At 51.1% G+C, this 16,931-nt stretch overlaps 1 protein-coding gene across 1 annotated transcript in view; it reads left to right on the top strand.

Moving 5' to 3' along the window:
• The window catches only part of BRI3BP (BRI3 binding protein), a 22,812-nt gene extending 6,121 nt beyond the window's left edge, over window positions 1-16,691 (top strand). The window contains exons 2-3 of the mRNA XM_004690633.2: window positions 6,154-6,256; window positions 13,325-16,691. Of these exons, the coding sequence (XP_004690690.1) occupies window positions 6,154-6,256; window positions 13,325-13,746 (525 nt within the window). The 3' untranslated portion in view covers window positions 13,747-16,691. The remainder of the gene's footprint in view (window positions 1-6,153; window positions 6,257-13,324) is intronic.
• The last annotated feature ends 240 nt before the right edge of the window (window positions 16,692-16,931 follow it).

Genomic DNA, 16,931 nt, shown 5'->3' on the forward strand with positions numbered 1-16,931 from the left:
ATTTCCTCTTTGGAGAAGTGTCTTTTTAGCTCTACTGCCCATTTTTTGATGGGGTTGTTTACTTTATTTTTGTTGAGTTTCATCAGTTCTCCATATATCTTTGTGATCAATCCTTTATCCCTAGTTTTGTGTGAGAAAATTTTTCCCAATCAATGGGATGCCTGTTTGTCTTTTGTACTGTCTCTTTTGCTGTATACAGAAGGAGATTAATACTTTTGTATGTCTTCATAAAATATAAGTGTAGTTGCATGGGGTGCCATCCAGAGGTTAGAAAATAAATATTGCTTCACTCCTCTGACCCTATTTCCTGTTCTCCTTAGGAGCAGCAGATAGATGGAATCTCCCCAATCAAGGAGATGGGCTGTCCCCCACCTTCTTGAGATCAGAACTTGCCAGTACAGAACTTCCTTCTTTCTGGACAGCTGCAGAGAACTCCTATAGAGCCCGCCCCTGCTGGTTACCGTTTTGCCGTTTCCTGTCTAAAAACTAAGCCCAGGCACCAGAACACTGTGTGTGTGCACATCAGGGACGCCGTGGGTTGCTAGGAATGTTGTTGCTGAGTCAGGGTTTGGGCGTTGCTAACTTTTTTTTTTTTAAATACATATAAGAGCTGGGGCTCAGGTCAGGACCACTGTGGGAGGGGGTGGTGAGAGGACTCACCAGAGACAGAGTAGGGAGCAGAACAGGCGGATCCACTAAAATCAACAGCTGAGGGGAGTGTCAGGGAGACAGGAGTGGTTTGCTGTGCCTGGTGGGTCAGCTTCCTGGCCGGGGACTCATGCCACTGGGCTGCTGATAGCCTCATAGTGCTGAGACAACCCCTGCACCACCAGGGATGCCCCCTGCTAACATCTTTAATTGCAGTGTAATAGGTGTGCTTTTCTTCACGCACTGTCACTCAGAGAGCACCCTGGTGAGAAGCGCAGTTCTTGAAGTGGATTGTCCTGCTCCCACGCCCCAAGATTCCACTCCCCGACTGACCATGTGCGCTGGGCTGCCCTCTCCTGACCTCGGTACACAGTTCTGGTCCCACAGGCACCCGAATGCTGACTGTATCCCTGCCGGCTTCAGTCAAGCCTCTGGGACCCTTTTGGTTTCTCTATGTTGAGTTAGATGGGCTTCTCAGGGCTTCAGAATCTGCTGCCTTTTCTTTTCTGGAAACTGCCTTTTGTTTTGTTTGCCATTTTCCCACTGAGCTGCAGGCCTTTTTATTTTGAGACTTGCATTGTTTGCTGTTTGCAAGAAAATATTTTGAGCAAAAGAACTTTGACACTTTGAAGGCCTTCTTTCCACAAGCGTCTTAAGCTTTGTGAGGTGTAACTGACATATTTAAAGTGCAAATAAATGCACAAAAACACACAAGGGCATTGACTTGGACATGCATGCATCCTGGGAAACAGTCGTGTTGCCACCAACTCTGGATTTTTAGAAATTTTTTTTTAAAGATTTATTTATTTATTCATAAAGAACTGGGGTACAGGCTAGAGATGCGGAGGGTGAGAGGATTCACCAGAGACAGAGTGGGGAGCAGAACAGGCAATCGACAAAGTACACTGATGAGGGGAGCAGCGGGCGGGCCAGGAGAGGTCTGCTGTGCCATGAGGGTCACCTCCGGGGCAGGCGGGAATCGAACTCATGGGGAAGTGGCCTAAGCTTCTTAGTGCTGTGCTTTAACCCACTGCACCACCAGGGAGGGCCCTGGATTTTCAGAAATTTAAAACTGTTTTTTAAATTATTTTGTGTGTTGAAGAACTGGTGTGCAGGCCAGAGGTACGTGGGAATGAGAGGATACAGAGAGGGGCACAGAACAGGCAGATCCATTGAGACACTGCTGAGGGGAGCAGCAGGACACAGGAGAGGCCCGCTGCCCATGTGGGTCAGCTCCCTGGCCAGGGACCAAACTCAGGCCACAGCCACAATAGCCTGAGACTAGCCCCTAGGCCAGCAGGAAGGCCCTTGGTTTTCAGAAACTTGGAAGTGCAGAGGAGCTGCAGGTTTACAGTGAGGGGCAGCTGGAGGCTCCTCAGGAAGGGTCCCCCGTGCTTCACCTGTTTTCCCAGCCACGTTTCTCTGTCCGTGATAGACGCACCTTTTTCTTTTTTAATTTTTCGGCGGAGCCCTTCCAAGTGAGCTGCGATCAGCACGGCTCCTTCTGGAGAACCCCAGGCTGGCATCTCGAGTTCCTGCGTCTCCACTGCCGCCCACACGCCAGAGAGTGGCCGGTCTGCTTCCCAGACCTCCTAGTCTGTCCTGGGGTCTTCATGCTTGGGGGCTTTTCTGGTGTGACATTTTGGGAGAATACAGGCCGGTTATCATTTTCCTTTCATCAGGCTACACGTGGGATGCCACCACAGCTCACTGGTCACTCAGCTGCTGTCCAGCTGGCCCTAAGCCATTTGAGAGCTTGCCACGCCCCCAGACAAGGGACGGACCCCTCCGCTGTCACTGCTGCCCTCCCCCAGCCTGGCCACCGCCTGGCCTTTGTCTCTGATCCACCCTGAGGGTCCTGAGCTCTGGTCTGTGCGCTCAGCCCCGCTCCACGTGTCCGGGCCTGAGCCCACGTTTCCTGCCTTCACCCAGCTAGCGGTTGACTCACTGTGGCTGTTTCCACTTTTCATCTTCTGTGATAACGCTGCTGTGAACAATTACATGCAGTTTTAGGGGAGAGTCTTTTTGTCATCAGGGGTGTGCCCAGGGCGCGGGGCTCCCCTCTGCACCGACGTCCCCCACAGGCATGAAAGCGCCAGTGTCTCCCGCGGCCCCTCACTCTGACGCTGGCCCTCGTCGAGGACGCGAGGGTGTCAGCCACTGCGCTCTGCACCCTGTTGCCTTTGAAATGTCCTCCCACGTGTGCAGGGTGACGTGGGAGAGACCCTTTCGGCAAGGACTCTACCAGCTCGCGGCCTGCCCCACCCGGTGCCCGGCTGCCCTCCTGCCCTTCCGCACAACTTGGCCCCGTCCGCACAGCGCGGTGTGGCCTCCCCCTGTGCCCTGCACAAGCCCGGGCACCTCCGAGCTGTGAAACGCGCCTCCTTCTCAGGCTTGTTCATGCCACCTGATTTTCCTGGGGCCACTTGGCAAGTGTCTAGGAGTAGCGGGGTGAAGAGAAGTTACACTGCAGGAAACCACCATCCCCACCCCTCCCTGGGGTTGGGCCCGGGCCTCTGCTGCAAGGGGGCGATAAAATCGCGACCTTCGGCCCTCCTGGCTCCTTCCTTGTCCCTCACCCAGTCTCCCTTGCCTCACTTTCCAAACCGTCCAGCATACACAAGGAGAGAGCCACCCACTGGCCAACCTGCATCAGGGCTTTCCAGCTTAGCTTTGTCTCTGTGTCCCGTCCACTGTCCTGTGTGTCCTGGCCGCTGCCCTGTGTGTCCTGGCCGCTGCCTTCTGTCCTGTCCACTGTTCTGTGTGTCCTGCTCATTGTCCTATATGTCCTGCCCTTGTGTCCTGTCCACTGCCTTGTGTCCTGTCCACTGCCTTGTGTCCTGTCCACTGCCTTGTGTCCTGGCCGCTGCCCTGTATGTCTTCTCCACTGTTCTGTGTGTCCTGTCCACTGCCCTGTGTGTCCCGTCCACTGTCCCTGCGTGCCCCTGAACTTGCAGTGACACTCCAGGGGCTGCTCTGAGCAGGCTTGGGGCATCCCCAGAACACCGGCTTTGCCATGACCTCTGTGTTCACCTCTTGCAGTGGCCATAGCAAAGTCACCAGACCGGACAGCTTAAGCATCAGGACTTTTCCAGGAACCTGAGACTCGGGTGTGGGCAGGGCTGGTCTTCCTGGGAGGGAGAGACCTCCCTCCTTGTGTGCAACCCGCCTGCTTCTTGCTACGTCCTCACTGACCTCCTCTGGTCAAGGACCAGACATGGAGGAGTAGCTGCCCTTACCCCCTCACTGACCTGTATCATCTCTAAGGCCTGTCGCCAGCACCCCACATTCTAGGTACTGGTCAAGATGAAGATTTGGGGCGTACCCCTTGGAGGGCCCGCTTCAGCAGGTGATGTGGTCAGGGTGTCCCTGGTGGCTCACAGTGCCAGCCCCACAGTGCCCTCCACCCCCGCTGCCACCCACCTGGTTTCAGGGTGGCCGTGGCTCAGGGGTGTCAGGTTTCTGTGCATCTACTTGAGGACTCACAGGGTGGGGGTTGCTGATGGCCCAGCCTGGGGCAAGGGCCAGGCCTCTGTCCTTGGGGGTGCTGTCCCCAGGCCCTTGAGTGCAGCATCCTTTCCGCCTGGCCAATAGCAGAGGAAACTGAGGCCAGAGAAGTTCAGAGTGTTGGCTCTAGGGACAGGTCCTGCCTCTCCCACCCCATGAGGGGGGGTGGGGGCTCATTTAAAGCCCCGAGGCCCTTTTCTTGTGGCAGGAGCCTTTTCCCCCCATATTTTGGCAGATTATAAAAATGGTTCTGTGAACGAAAGTATATGTCATTCATTCTTCAAAGGATTAGGATAAGAGAGGGGAGGTGCCACGCTGGAGAGGGCCAGGCCTGACCCGACATGGATGGGAACAGAGCCAGTGCTGCCCCGCAGGGCCGCAGGGCCATGGGACAGGAAGGAGAGGCTGCCTGGGGGTGGGGTGGGGTGGCTGCAGTTGGGACAGGCTCCTCCTGGGGTGCTGAGTGCTCTAAATCGGACAGTGGTCATGACCAACAGTGGTCATGACCTAGCAGCCTTGAGAATGTTATAAAAGCCGAGGCACACACTTCAAAGACAGGAGTCTCCTGGTATGTAAATGACAAGGTGGGGAAGCTCCTAAAAAAGAGGGCCAGACACATGCAGCACACCTGTGTCTCCCAGCCCCCTTTGCCCCCCCCACCACCACGCTTCTTCCTGGCAATTTCCACAAGGCTCTTCCAAATGCCAGTCCTAGCATCACCTTCTTAAATCCTTCCATTTTTTAGCAGCAGCTTTGACGGGGGCCGTTCACACACAGTGCAAGCTGCCCCAGCGTGTAATGCTGTGGTTGTGAGCTGAGCTGCCCACCTCCACCGCAGCTATTTCAGCGCCCTGAGAGAACCCCCGGGCCTTGGATGGCCCCCTCTGCTGCCCCTGGCAATCTAGTCTGCTCTCTGCCTCCGTGGGGTGCCCGCCCCAGACTCTGCGTGGAATGGGGTCCTGCCTGTTGGGCCTCTTGCTTCTGGGTTCGCTGATAAAGAGGCAGGCGGGGCCTGTGTCCTTTATGGCCAGAAACTACCGCTCTGCGGGGGAGGCAGGGCTGGTTTCCTCCCCCTCCCCCATCCCTGAGGGCTGCTGCTCCTCCATCCTAGCACTACCTTCCAGAGTCAGTGCTTCTGCAGAATCCCAGGTGCCGGGGGCTTTGCAGTCCTGTGTACCCACAGCCCTAGGGTGTTGCTGAAGCAGGTACTACCATCTCCTTTGTCAGACAGAGCCCTGACAGATAGGTGATAGAGTCGACCACCCTTACCCGCCTGGGTGGATGGTGGAGCTGGACTGGAACTGACCACCCAAGCCCCTGCCCAGCCTCTGTCTAGCACGGCTGGTGCAGAAGTCACCGGGTCCTCCATTCCCGTGACTGCCCCTCTCCCTCCTGTCCTGGGATCTGTCCAAGCAGGAGGACGTCCAGTCGCCTGCTCTGCAGCCGGGAGCACACCTAGTAGTGCTGTTGTTACAAAGCAAGAGGCTGCTCTGCACGGCCCAGACTCGGGTCTCCCCAGGACAGAATGCCCCCGAGAAAAGCCACAGTGCGCCTCCCCCTGCAGAGGCGCATAGCTGTGTGTTGTGCTCACCCGGCACCTTGAGAGGTGGCGGTGGTGGTGATGGTGCTTCCTGAAGGGGCTGGGTGCAGGGTGCGAGTCCTTCTCACTGGGCTCAGAGTGAATACACACCTGAAGCTGCTGGGCCCCAAAGCCAGAGCCGCAGGCGCCAGGACACTCAGGTGTGAGAGCCCCTGTTCTAAGTCCAGGGTTGCTCCGTCAGTGCCCAGGCTCCGGCCACCTGGAGAATGGGGACGTGGCCTCCAGAAACTTAGTAGCTCACTCTGCGGAACCCCTGTCCCTGGCTGGTGGGCGCCTCCAGATGCAGCCTTCCTCGCCCCTCCTCCTCCCCGTGCTCCCCCTGACAAGTAAGATATGGTTTGTGGACTGGGGGGCGGGGACTGGCCAGGCCGGCAGTAACCATTCTCTTGTCTCTGCAGTTCCTGACCAGGCTGACCGAGAGGTTTGTGCTGGGAGTCGACATGTTTGTGGAGACTATGTGGAAAGTCTGGACGGACGTCTTGGATGTTCTTGGACTCGATGGTAGGTGTTCGGGGGGGGGGGTGTTTGTGGAATGGCTCTCACAAATACCACCCTCTGGAGGGGGTCTGGAGGGGGCACTCGAGGGACCCTGAGCATCCCTCCTGTGACGACGGCACATGTGAAGTCTCTGGGCTGAGGCAGTCGGGGTCTGGTCCCAGGCTTGCAGAGGGAGAGCAGGGGGTCCATGTGAGCCCATGCCATCTTGGCCTCCCAGATCCCCCACCATGTCTGCCATCCACCAAGCAGTTCACTCTCCTCTCCACTGACACTGACCAGACGTGGACAAATGAAGCTCCATAGTGACACCAGCGCCCAGGGCGTTGAGCCCATGGGTCAAGGGTCCCACTCAGATTGTCACCTGCACTTCTGAGCTCCTGGCTGTGAGCAGAGGACTCAGGGTGACTCCTCAGAGCTGCTCTCAGGCTGGAGAAACAGCCTGCTCACTGGGGCACTAGCTCCTTCCCAGGGTGCCTCAGGAATGCAGGCAAGGAGGCACAGACCCCAGTTCCCGCCTCCATGCTCACCCTGGGCACCGTGAGCCCCAGGCTTCACGCAGGCACCTCTGGCCTTGGATTCAGTCCCTCCTCTCCCTTCCCCAGAGGCCAGGACGAGACTAGAAGTTCCCACCCTCTAATTCTGTGGTTGGTTCCTCTGAAACACCTCCCATTCTTGGGGGGCCTTCCAGGAATCCCCTCACTCACAGAAGTGCCAGGGTGGGGGTGGAAAGGGGTTTATTTTCAATGACCAGGGCACCTGGTCACGCACAGTTTGGGAAACCCATTGGGTTTTAGGAGCCCTGAGCCAGGAACCCAGTGAGTTTATCCAAGTCACACTCCAGAAATTCAAGTTCCCGTCCATCTGAGGGCGCCCCTGGCCAGGGCCACAGCCTCGCTCCCTGACACTTCGCTTATAGATCAAAGGTTGGACTTGAGGCTGAGCTGCCGTCCAGGGCCGCAGCTGGGGCACAGTTGGGCCTCAGCCGCTCGAGCCCACCTCCAGCCTTAAACCTTTGGGTTCAGATAAGAGACTTAGCCAGACCCAGGGCGCCTCGCTGCTCGGGTGAAGGATGAGAGGCAGCCGTGTGGGGGTTGAGAGGATGCCGTGGCATGGCCTCCTGGGCCGCTGACTCTTGGACCTGCAGCAGCCCCACCCAGAGCCTGCCTTAGGCCCCACCCACGGCACTCACCCCTCATCCCTGGCCTTTGATCCCTGGAGAAGCCAACCCAAGCCTGGAATGACAAGCTCAGCCTTCTGGTTCTGCTGAGCGAACAAAAATAATTTTCCTGCTGCAGGACTAGGAGCACAGAAATGCCACATTGGAGACAAGAGCAGCGACACATCCGGAGGTGGAGAACTCGCTTCCGCCCCACAGTATCCCACCTTTTATTTTGTACAAACCCAAAACACACAAAGGCCTTAGGAGTTTGTGCCTGAACCTTGAAGGTGCAGAAAGACCTATGGGAAACTACTCCAGAGTTGGACATTCTGTATAAAATGCTTCTGTGAGCAGGGCCCCTGATTTTCTTCTTCAGAATGTTCAGGATGCTGGTTCACTGGAGGCTCCTTAGCCCAGAGCAGTCCACTAAAAATAGAAATTTGGTCTTGGAAGTCCAGTGTGTGGTTGACACTTCCTGTGCATCTGGATTTGGACCTGCAGCTTTTGTATGCTTGGTAGCCACACCTGGCCATGGCGGTGACCGCAACCGTGGCTTCTGTGATGGACGGCACAACTTAACCCTGCGCTCATCTCCTGGCTCCGTGTTCTTTGCTGGGAATTACTCTCTCCGAAGCTGCTTTCCACAAAAAAGGGAAAGCTGAATCCACTGCGATGGTGCCTCAGGATAGATAGTTCTGGAAACTCGACTCCCTGCATCCAGTACCAGTTCTGCCCTGCCCTCGCCACAGGTGCCAGCACCTCATCCTCTGTGCTGGATTCTCCATCAGCATGTCTGAGAGGCCAGACATGTTTCAATCACTTTTTCATACTGGTGACATGTTGATTATATTTTGAATAATGGATTAAGCAAGGTACCTTTCATTTTGTTCTTGACTATTATAAAAGTTTATTTACCAAGAAGGTTGAATAAGAAAATGGATCCAAGCCAATGCTTCTATCCCTGTGAAAAGATGTGGTGGAGAAGGGGCAAGTGTTGGGGGCTTGGGAACACCACTGCTGTTTGCCCACCACACCAGTGTAGCCATAATTCATCTGTCACAAGAGTCACAGAGGGGCCCATCCCACACTGGCCCCTGACACGTCTGCACCCTTTCACCTCAGTGACTTCTTATGCAGACGTTTCTTCACTGAGGAGGGTGGGGTCGCTCAGGATACACCAGACGAGCCGGAAGATGCCTCTGGACTGAATCGGTGGCCTCCCTCCAAATATAACTTTCTCAACTTAATTTTTGCCCTTTCATGTGGGTTCCAGAAATTTTTAAGCTACTTACATGGCCTACATCTGCCTGGCACCCAGTTCCTGTGACTTCAAAAGCAGGTTGAATATTCAGCTTCTTCTCATAAAGCAGACACTAAGGAGATTTGCAGAAGTGTGAAACAACGCCTCTCTTCTCACTACCCCTTTGTCTGGGGAACATTGTTTTCTGTGAAAAATAGATTTTGTTAACTGATAATGGAGTCTTTGTAGTTTTAAATGAATGAGAAACAGCAATGATTAAAATGTACTAAAAACCTGTGCTTCCCATGCTATGAACCTGAAACTGCTCTGAAGAAAATTGTCTTTTTTTCTTAAGTCATAAAAATGAACCTGTCCACTGTACGTAAATCAAAGCTACAGGCCGCGCACCTTGACCTAAAAGGGGTGACTCAATTACTTTTCAATAAAACTGGACAAAAGGAATGAAAAATAGTATGAAAGCACAGGGCATATTCAAATACGGAGCCACAATGCCTTTTTCTTTTTTAAGAATTTATCAGATGTTGACATTAGTTTCTAATATGGTAAATATAAAGAGGCAGAAACTATGTAAATAAATCCTCCTGGGATCCTGAGGTTGAAAGATTGGGTTAAATCTCATCTGCAGAGGTTATGTGTGAACATCAATGCCAGAGTCAAAACCATATTCAAAGTGCTCCCTCTGCCTCTGGTTGGCACCTAGGGGGAGACAATAGATTTTGGGGAGTCCTGGGGGATACCACACTTTCAGTTCTGGGCCAGGTTGCTGTTTATGAGCAGCCAACATGTGGGGCAATCTGCCTTTGGGGGTACTAAGATGGGTATTCGTATTGTTGGTGTACCTGGAGGCCTGAGAAACCCCAGCTTCAGGTGTTCTGGTTCCACATTCACCCACCCCAAATACTGGTGTCACAGTTTGCCCCCATTCCTCTCACCCTCTAAGATATAGAATTGATTGGGCACCGGCCCATGGTGCTCAATGCGAGACCCACAGAGCAGCATGGCAGAGCCCTGGGAGCTGGTGAGAGACATTGTTTGGGGGGCCCCATGGCCACGGTCCTATTGGGGTGCTGATGCACATGTCAGTTTGAGAACCACTGGTGTCGATTAAATGCGCCCTGCCTCTGTCTCCTCTCCAACACCACAAGGAAACAGACAAATCCAGAGCATAGGACTTTCTGAGAGGTCCTCCTGGCTTTTGGAGTTAGATGAAAGACTGATGCGGCATGACCAGTGACCCTGCGTGAACTGTGATGGGTCCTGATGGGTGGGTATGAGGAGGCATCGCTCTGTGTTCCTGGATAATTGAAGAAATATGAAAGATGTTACGGAATTTAATATTCACAGGCATGAAGGTAGTTTCATGGTTGTGGGAAGAATGTTATTTTAATTTTGTAAAAATGAAATACGTCCAAATTGGGAAGGAAGAAGTGAAACTTTATATATAGAAATCCTAAATTTTACAGAATTTTTATATATAGAAAATCCTACAGACTCCATCTAAACTGTTAGATCTAATCAACAAATTCAGTAAAGTTGCACAAGGTTAACATGTAGAAATCAGTAGTGTCTCAATGTGCTAACAACAGATTATCTGGAAAGGAAATTAAAAAGTGACCCCATCAACAATTAGAACTTAGAAATAAATTTAACTAAGGAGGTTAGAGCTCCCTACTCTAAAAATTGTAAGATGTTAACGAAGGAAATCAGGACACAGATAATGGAAACGTGTCCCTGCTTATAGATTGGAAGGATTAATAATATTCAAAGATCCATATTACCCAAGTCCATCTGAACAGTCAATGCAATTCCTATCATAATTCCATTGAGATTTTCTATAAAAAACAAAATTCTAACATTTATTTACAACCACAAAGACCCCAAGTAATTCTGAGAAAGCACAAAGGTGGAGGCATCACATGTCCTGGCTTCAAGTTATATTATAAAGCTGTAATACTCAAAACAGTATGATATGGGTGTAAAAAATAGACAAATCAGTAGAATAGAATGGAGACCTAAGATATAAACAGACACGTAGGTGGTCAACAAATATCAACTAGTGTTTGTCAAGGATGGAGAAAGAGTTTCTTTAATAATTTATGCTAGACAAATTGAATATTCACACATAAAAAAAATGAAACTACTCCCCTATCTTTTACCATTCACAAAAATTAACTTGAAATAGATCAAAAACTTAAATATAAGACTGGAAACCATAAAACTAGAAGAACATGTAGGTGATAAACTTTTTTTAAAAATTGTATAATAGTTTATTTTTACATATTTTTGTGTTTCCATCTCAGTTGCAGTCCCCTTGGGTTTCCCATCACCAGTCACCGATGTGCCATCACCATAGTCCAGTGAAATTCTCTCCCCCCAGGTGATAAGCTTCTTAACATGGGTCATAGCCATGACTTTTTGGATCAAACCCTAAAGCACAACTGATAAAATAAAAAACAGGCCCTCCCTGGTGGCGCAGCGGGTAAAAGCACTGCACAAAGAAGCTTAAGCCACTTCCGCATGAGTTCAATTCCCGCCTGCCCCCGGAGGAGACCACATGGCGTGGCAGACCTCTCCTGACCTGCCCGCTGCTCCCCTCAGCAGTGTACTTCGTCAGTTGGCCTTTCTGCTCCCTACTCTGTCTCTGGTGAATCCTCTCACCCTCCGCATCTCTGGCCTGTACCCCAGTTCTGTATGAATAAATAAATAAATCTTAAAAAAAAAAACAACAAGTAGAATGATATCAATCAAAAAGAATTCTGCACAATGGAAACAAGAAAGCAAGCCCCCCAAAAATCATCAACAAAATGAGAAAACAACTAGTTGAATGGAGAACCACATTTGCAAACCCAATATCTGTTGAGGGGTTACTATCCAAGTATATCATCAACAAGTCATACAACTCAGTGGAAAACAAACAAATAATACAGTTGAAACGGGCAAAGACCTGGATGAGCTTTTTTCCCTGAAAGATTGACAAATGCACACCAGGGACCCAGGAATGCACTAAGCATCACGAATATTTAGGAAAATGCAAATCCAAACCACAAGGAGAAATTGCCTCACACCTTTGTAAATGGCCCTCCTCGGGCATGAAATAAATGCTGGAGGGGAGGAAGGAACCCTTGTGCTTTATGGGTGGGATTGTAGATTGATGTGGCCTTCATGGGAGACAGAATGGAGATCCCTCAGAAATTCTAAGATAGACCTACCCTTTGATCCAGCAGTTGTTCTTCTGGGGATATAGCCAAAGGAAATGAAAACACTAAGTTAAAAAGATACTTACAACCTCACATCCATGGCAGGATTATCCACAATAGCCAAGAAATGGACACAACCTTCATCATCAGATGAACATATGGTGTCTATCTGCAGTGGAATATTATATAGCCAGAAGAAAGAAGATTTGCCATTCATACAACATAGATGAACCTCGAGGGAATTATGCTGAGTGAAACAAGTCAAAGAAAGATAAATACTGGTGATCTTACTTACACGTGGAATCTAAGAAGGAAATTACTCAGGAAAAGACATCAGATTTGTGGTTGCCAGAGATGAGGGTGGGGATGGGAGGATTGTATGAAAGTGGCCAGTGGGTATAAACTCCCAGCTTAGGGTCAGTAAGTGCTGGGGATGTCATATACAATAAGGTGACCATAGCTGGCACTGCTGTGTGATCCGTCGATCCATAGTATTCTCATTACAATGTAAAAAACACTTTTTTCTCTCATTTGTTAGTATATGGAAAGGCAGATGTTAACTGAACTCACAGTGGTGATTATTTCAGTCTATGTAAGTCTTTATTCTGTACTTATACAGACAGTTTGATCTTAGTGAAATGGGGAAGGGGGAGGTGATCTTTGAAGTATGACCTGTGTATAATTAAAATGGTCTAGTAAAAAAAATGAACATGACATGAGGGATGAAGCAAAATGTGGCAGATATTAACAATCGTTAAACCTAGGTAGTTTCAGTAGAAGTATTTTACTGTTCTCTTAACTTTTCTATTTGAAAATTTTCTTAAGTTGGGCACACAGAAGATGCAACTCCTCCATTGTTAAGATGGAACTTCATGTGTGTGTACCAGTTACGATTAGGTTTGACTGTGAGTAACAGAGGCCCCAAATAACAGCAGCTTAAACAAGATGGAAGTTTATTTCTCTTATGTGAAAGACCGCAGGTAGGTGACCGTGTAGCACGTCGTCCTTGAGCCCGAGGTGCCTTCCATGTTATTGCTCCCTAATAGGTGACTTCCTTTCCCTCATGGTCCGAGACAGCTGCTCCTACTCCAGCCATCGCATCCAAATTCCAGCAGGCAGGAGAAGAGGTAAAGGGCACATTTCCACTATTTTTAAGGAAAAATCCCTTGAAGTAGTCACAAAACACTGCAGCTTACCTCTCCTTGACCAAAGCTTCGTCATGGAGCTGCCAGATGAGATGAGAAATGCCATTGTCCTAGGCAATCCTGGGCCTGGCCTGAAGCTGGCCATTGGCTCCTATGGGAGGAAGGAAAATTAGCCACACGTGCTGAGAGTATGTAGGTCACTGAGGCAGTTCCCGTTAGTTCCTCGGGTCATTACCAGGCCCGGCCGCGAGCTGAGGTGCCCAGCCCTGGCCGCCTGTAACCACAGTTTCTCTCTCTTCCTTCCCACAGTCTCCAACCTCTCCCAGTACTTCAGCCCATCCTCCGTGGCCAGCAGCCCAGCCCGTGCCCTCCTGCTGGTAGGCGTCGTCCTCCTGGCCTACTGGTTCCTGTCCCTGGTGCTGGGCTTCACCTTCAGTGTCCTGCACGTGTTGTTTGGCCGCTTCTTCTGGGTGGCCCGCGTCCTCCTGTTCTCCATGTCGTGTGTGTACATCCTGCACAAGTATGAGGGCGAGCCAGAGGGCGCGGTGCTACCCCTGTGCCTGGTGGTGGCCGTCTACTTCATGACCGGGCCCATGGGCTTGTACTGGCGCAGCGGGCCCAGCGGGCCCAGCGTGGAGGAGAAGCTGGAGCACCTGGAGAGCCAGGTCAGACTGCTCAACATCCGCCTCAACCGGGTGCTGGAGACCCTCGACCACTCCAACAGCAAGTGACAATCAGCCAGCCGGCCGGTGCCCCCCGCTCCCGCGCCCCCGCTCAGGAAGCAGAAGAAAAGGAGGAAGAAGAGAACCCCGACCCCCAAACAGTCGTAATAAACATTCCTGAGCAAGAGAGGGGCGCTCTGGGGGGGTCTTTCCGGCCACGTGACGGCGCCTGGGACATGTCCCCGGTGGGGAGAGAGGTGGTTTGTGTAGATCTGCCCACGACTCATGTGAGTGGGGGAAAAGCGTATTTTTTCAACAAAGGCGATTACTCCTAGTAGCTGTACAGCAAGAGAGGTTTATCTGTATAGAGCATAAAGTTACTTTTTTCAAGCATTTCAATACATCTTTTGTAAGGTTTTTTAATAAAGGCAGATCAAGTCAAGTGTATTCCAGCCGGGGCGGGGGGTGGGGGGCAATACGCAGATCTGGTGGCAGAGACTCCACACAAGCCTGGGTTTCCACCCGTAGGGGTGCTGGGTGGAATCTTGTGTGCTTCTCGTGTTCCCCGTGGTGAGATGAGCCTCACTTTCCGGTCCACTTGGTTGGTGCTGACCAAGTGTCCCTTCTGATGTGGGTTGGGCTCCTAGTCGAACCCCCATTTCAGGAGCCCGATGACCCAGCCAGCGCCCCACGATCCTGTTGTTATGTTGACAAATCATTGGTTAGAAAACCCTAGTTTTTTCCCTCTCCTCTGTACTTAGATGTATTTTAACCTCAACCTTTTGTAAAAGAAAATTCATGGAGCAGGCAAGGAAATGCTGGGGGGTGGGGAGAGTCGGGGTGTAGGCTGGTGCTCACGGTGGAGTGTGTGCCCTGACTGCCATTTGCCTGCGAGGCCCATTTAGGGAAGATACACTCTTCAGGGGTGGGGTTTTTTGTTGTTGTTGTTGGTTTTGTTATGCTCTGTTATGGTCGTTGCAGGACCCTGGAAGGGTTACAGACTGTAGCAGCTAATAACATTTCCCAGCCCGTTGCTGCTTATAAAGAATCCTCAGGAACCATAGGCAGCACTAAACAAGACTTGGGGAAGATCTGAGTTGTTTTTCCTGGAATTTCTTTAACACCTGTGTTAGGTGCTTTTTGCCCTGAATCTGTGGTCCTTGTTTAGGTGGCACTGGGGAAGCCCCTTCTGGACCCCAGGTGAAGAGAAGCATCAGGACCCACAGGGCAGGGGAAAGCAGCTTTGGAGACTGAAGGGGGTCGCCACTGTCTCCACAGCGCTCCCTGCTCCTGAACACCCTGGCAGCCCCCCATCACAGATCCCCACCTGCAGATTTTCAGCGACCCCTACAGATGGGGTGGAGCCAATCTGGTCCCATGACCCCTGGAGAGGCCCTGCTCATGCCATGTCTTTGTGAGGCTTTACTTCCCGTAACTGTATCTGGGAAGCTGCAGTAGAGGTGTTGGAGTTTGCTTATCACAGCTGTGACTTTTAAGGTGCATACAATGGGGCCCCAGTTCTCCTGTATTGGGTTCACTTCCAGCTCTCTAGATTTGCTGGGGGGGAAATCTTAATCCTATGGTTTCTGGATTGAAATCATTTTGATTTTGTCACAGACCCTAAGAGACACATCTGTCTAGCACCAGGCGTAAATGACCCCAGGGAGGTTCGCTCTGCCCCCTCCCTCCCTGCATTTGGCCTGCGTGTGTCAGCCTGCCCGACACTGACAGTTGCCTGCATCTGTTAATCAGGGAAGCTGGCATTTTCTCCAGAAGCTTCTAAACTTCTGGTCTGGAGAGAATAGCCACCCCTCCCTCCCTGCACCCTCCCAAGTGAACTCCCAAAGGCTGTCCTGAGGTCTAGACCTGAAACACATTTTAAGTCCTAGTAAGTCTGGATTGCAGGGCACCGGTGAGAGCTGTCCGGCATTGGCACTGGGCTTTCCAGGTTAGCTAAGCCTAGACCTTGCTATACTCGAGGGGTCGAAGTCTATTGAGAACGTATGCTCTGTTTGGAAGTCACTTCATGGGAGAATATTCTTTGAAATCTGTTAGAAATTCTAGATGTTAGGTCTAAATATCTGGCTGTTTAAGGCCTAAACTTGGCTTTTGTGTGGGTATATTTGGGTGTTTGACTTTTCCCCCTTTTTCTAGGAAGCTTGTAGGGTGTCTCGCCTCCCTGGTCATCCTTTCCTCCATCTCTTTTGTACGTGGAAAATGTATTTTTGTACCATAGCTCGTACATCCAGGAGAAACCTTTTTAATATCTGCAGAACTCTAGCTACATCAGTGCAATGCAGCTTCATTAAGTGTGACATGGAACCCTCCTGGCACAAGCTGGGCATCGTTTTTGAAAATAATCAGTGTTCTTTTCCTCCGCTCCAGTATCACAATAAACACCACCAACAGAAGGCAGGGAGAGGATGGGCCATGCTTTTAATGGCCGTGTCTGCGGAGGGCGGCCTCCTTCCTTGACATTAGCGAACAAGCTTCCCCAGGACCCCTAAATGTAGCTCCCTTGCCAGTCAATGTCACCTGCTTTCTGGGGTGTTTTGGTTTCAAGTTTCCTCCCTCTTACCCTGCAGCAGCCTCAGAATTTCTGGAAAGCTGGCCTTGGGCTTTGTGCTGGTGTTTCAATTTCTAGAAGTAACCAAGGGACGGCGTGGGGAGCATCCTCTCCGCCACGCAGGCAGGAAGTGTGTCACATGCAGTGGAGGGGAGCAGAGAGGGAGACAGGGACCAGGCCTTGAGGAGGAAGGTGGTGAGTCACTTGGTGGGGAACCCTGATCCTAAGTGACATGCAGGGCAGGTTGACCACTTGCATGTTCTGCCAAGATTTGGGGGTCCCCGAGGGCTGCTTGGCTGAAAAATATAAACTACAAGAGTGTTAACCTGGCCTGAGGTTTGTTTGGCTGCTGGTGGAGAGGTTTGGTGTCACACCAAAAAACTGATATGGGGGCCTCCCTGGTGGCGTAGGGGTTTAGTCTCAGTGCTTTCAAGCAATCACCAGCCACATGAGTTTGCTCCCCAGCTGGGGAGCTGACCCACGTGGCGCAGAAGACCTCTCTTTTGTCTCCCCGCTGCTCCCCTCAGCAGAGTATTTTGGTTAATCCACCTGTTCCCCACTCTGACTCTGGTGAGTCCTCTCACTCCCTCCACACCTCTGGCCTACATCCTCATTCTTGTGTGTATAAATAAACAAATCTTTAAAAAATAAGAGAGTAAAAAATAAATAAGAGTCAATGCAGAAACCT

Source organism: Condylura cristata, unplaced genomic scaffold (assembly GCF_000260355.1).
Source record: "Condylura cristata isolate star-nosed mole 26May11 unplaced genomic scaffold, ConCri1.0 scaffold00029, whole genome shotgun sequence".
NCBI lineage: Eukaryota > Metazoa > Chordata > Mammalia > Eulipotyphla > Talpidae > Condylura > Condylura cristata.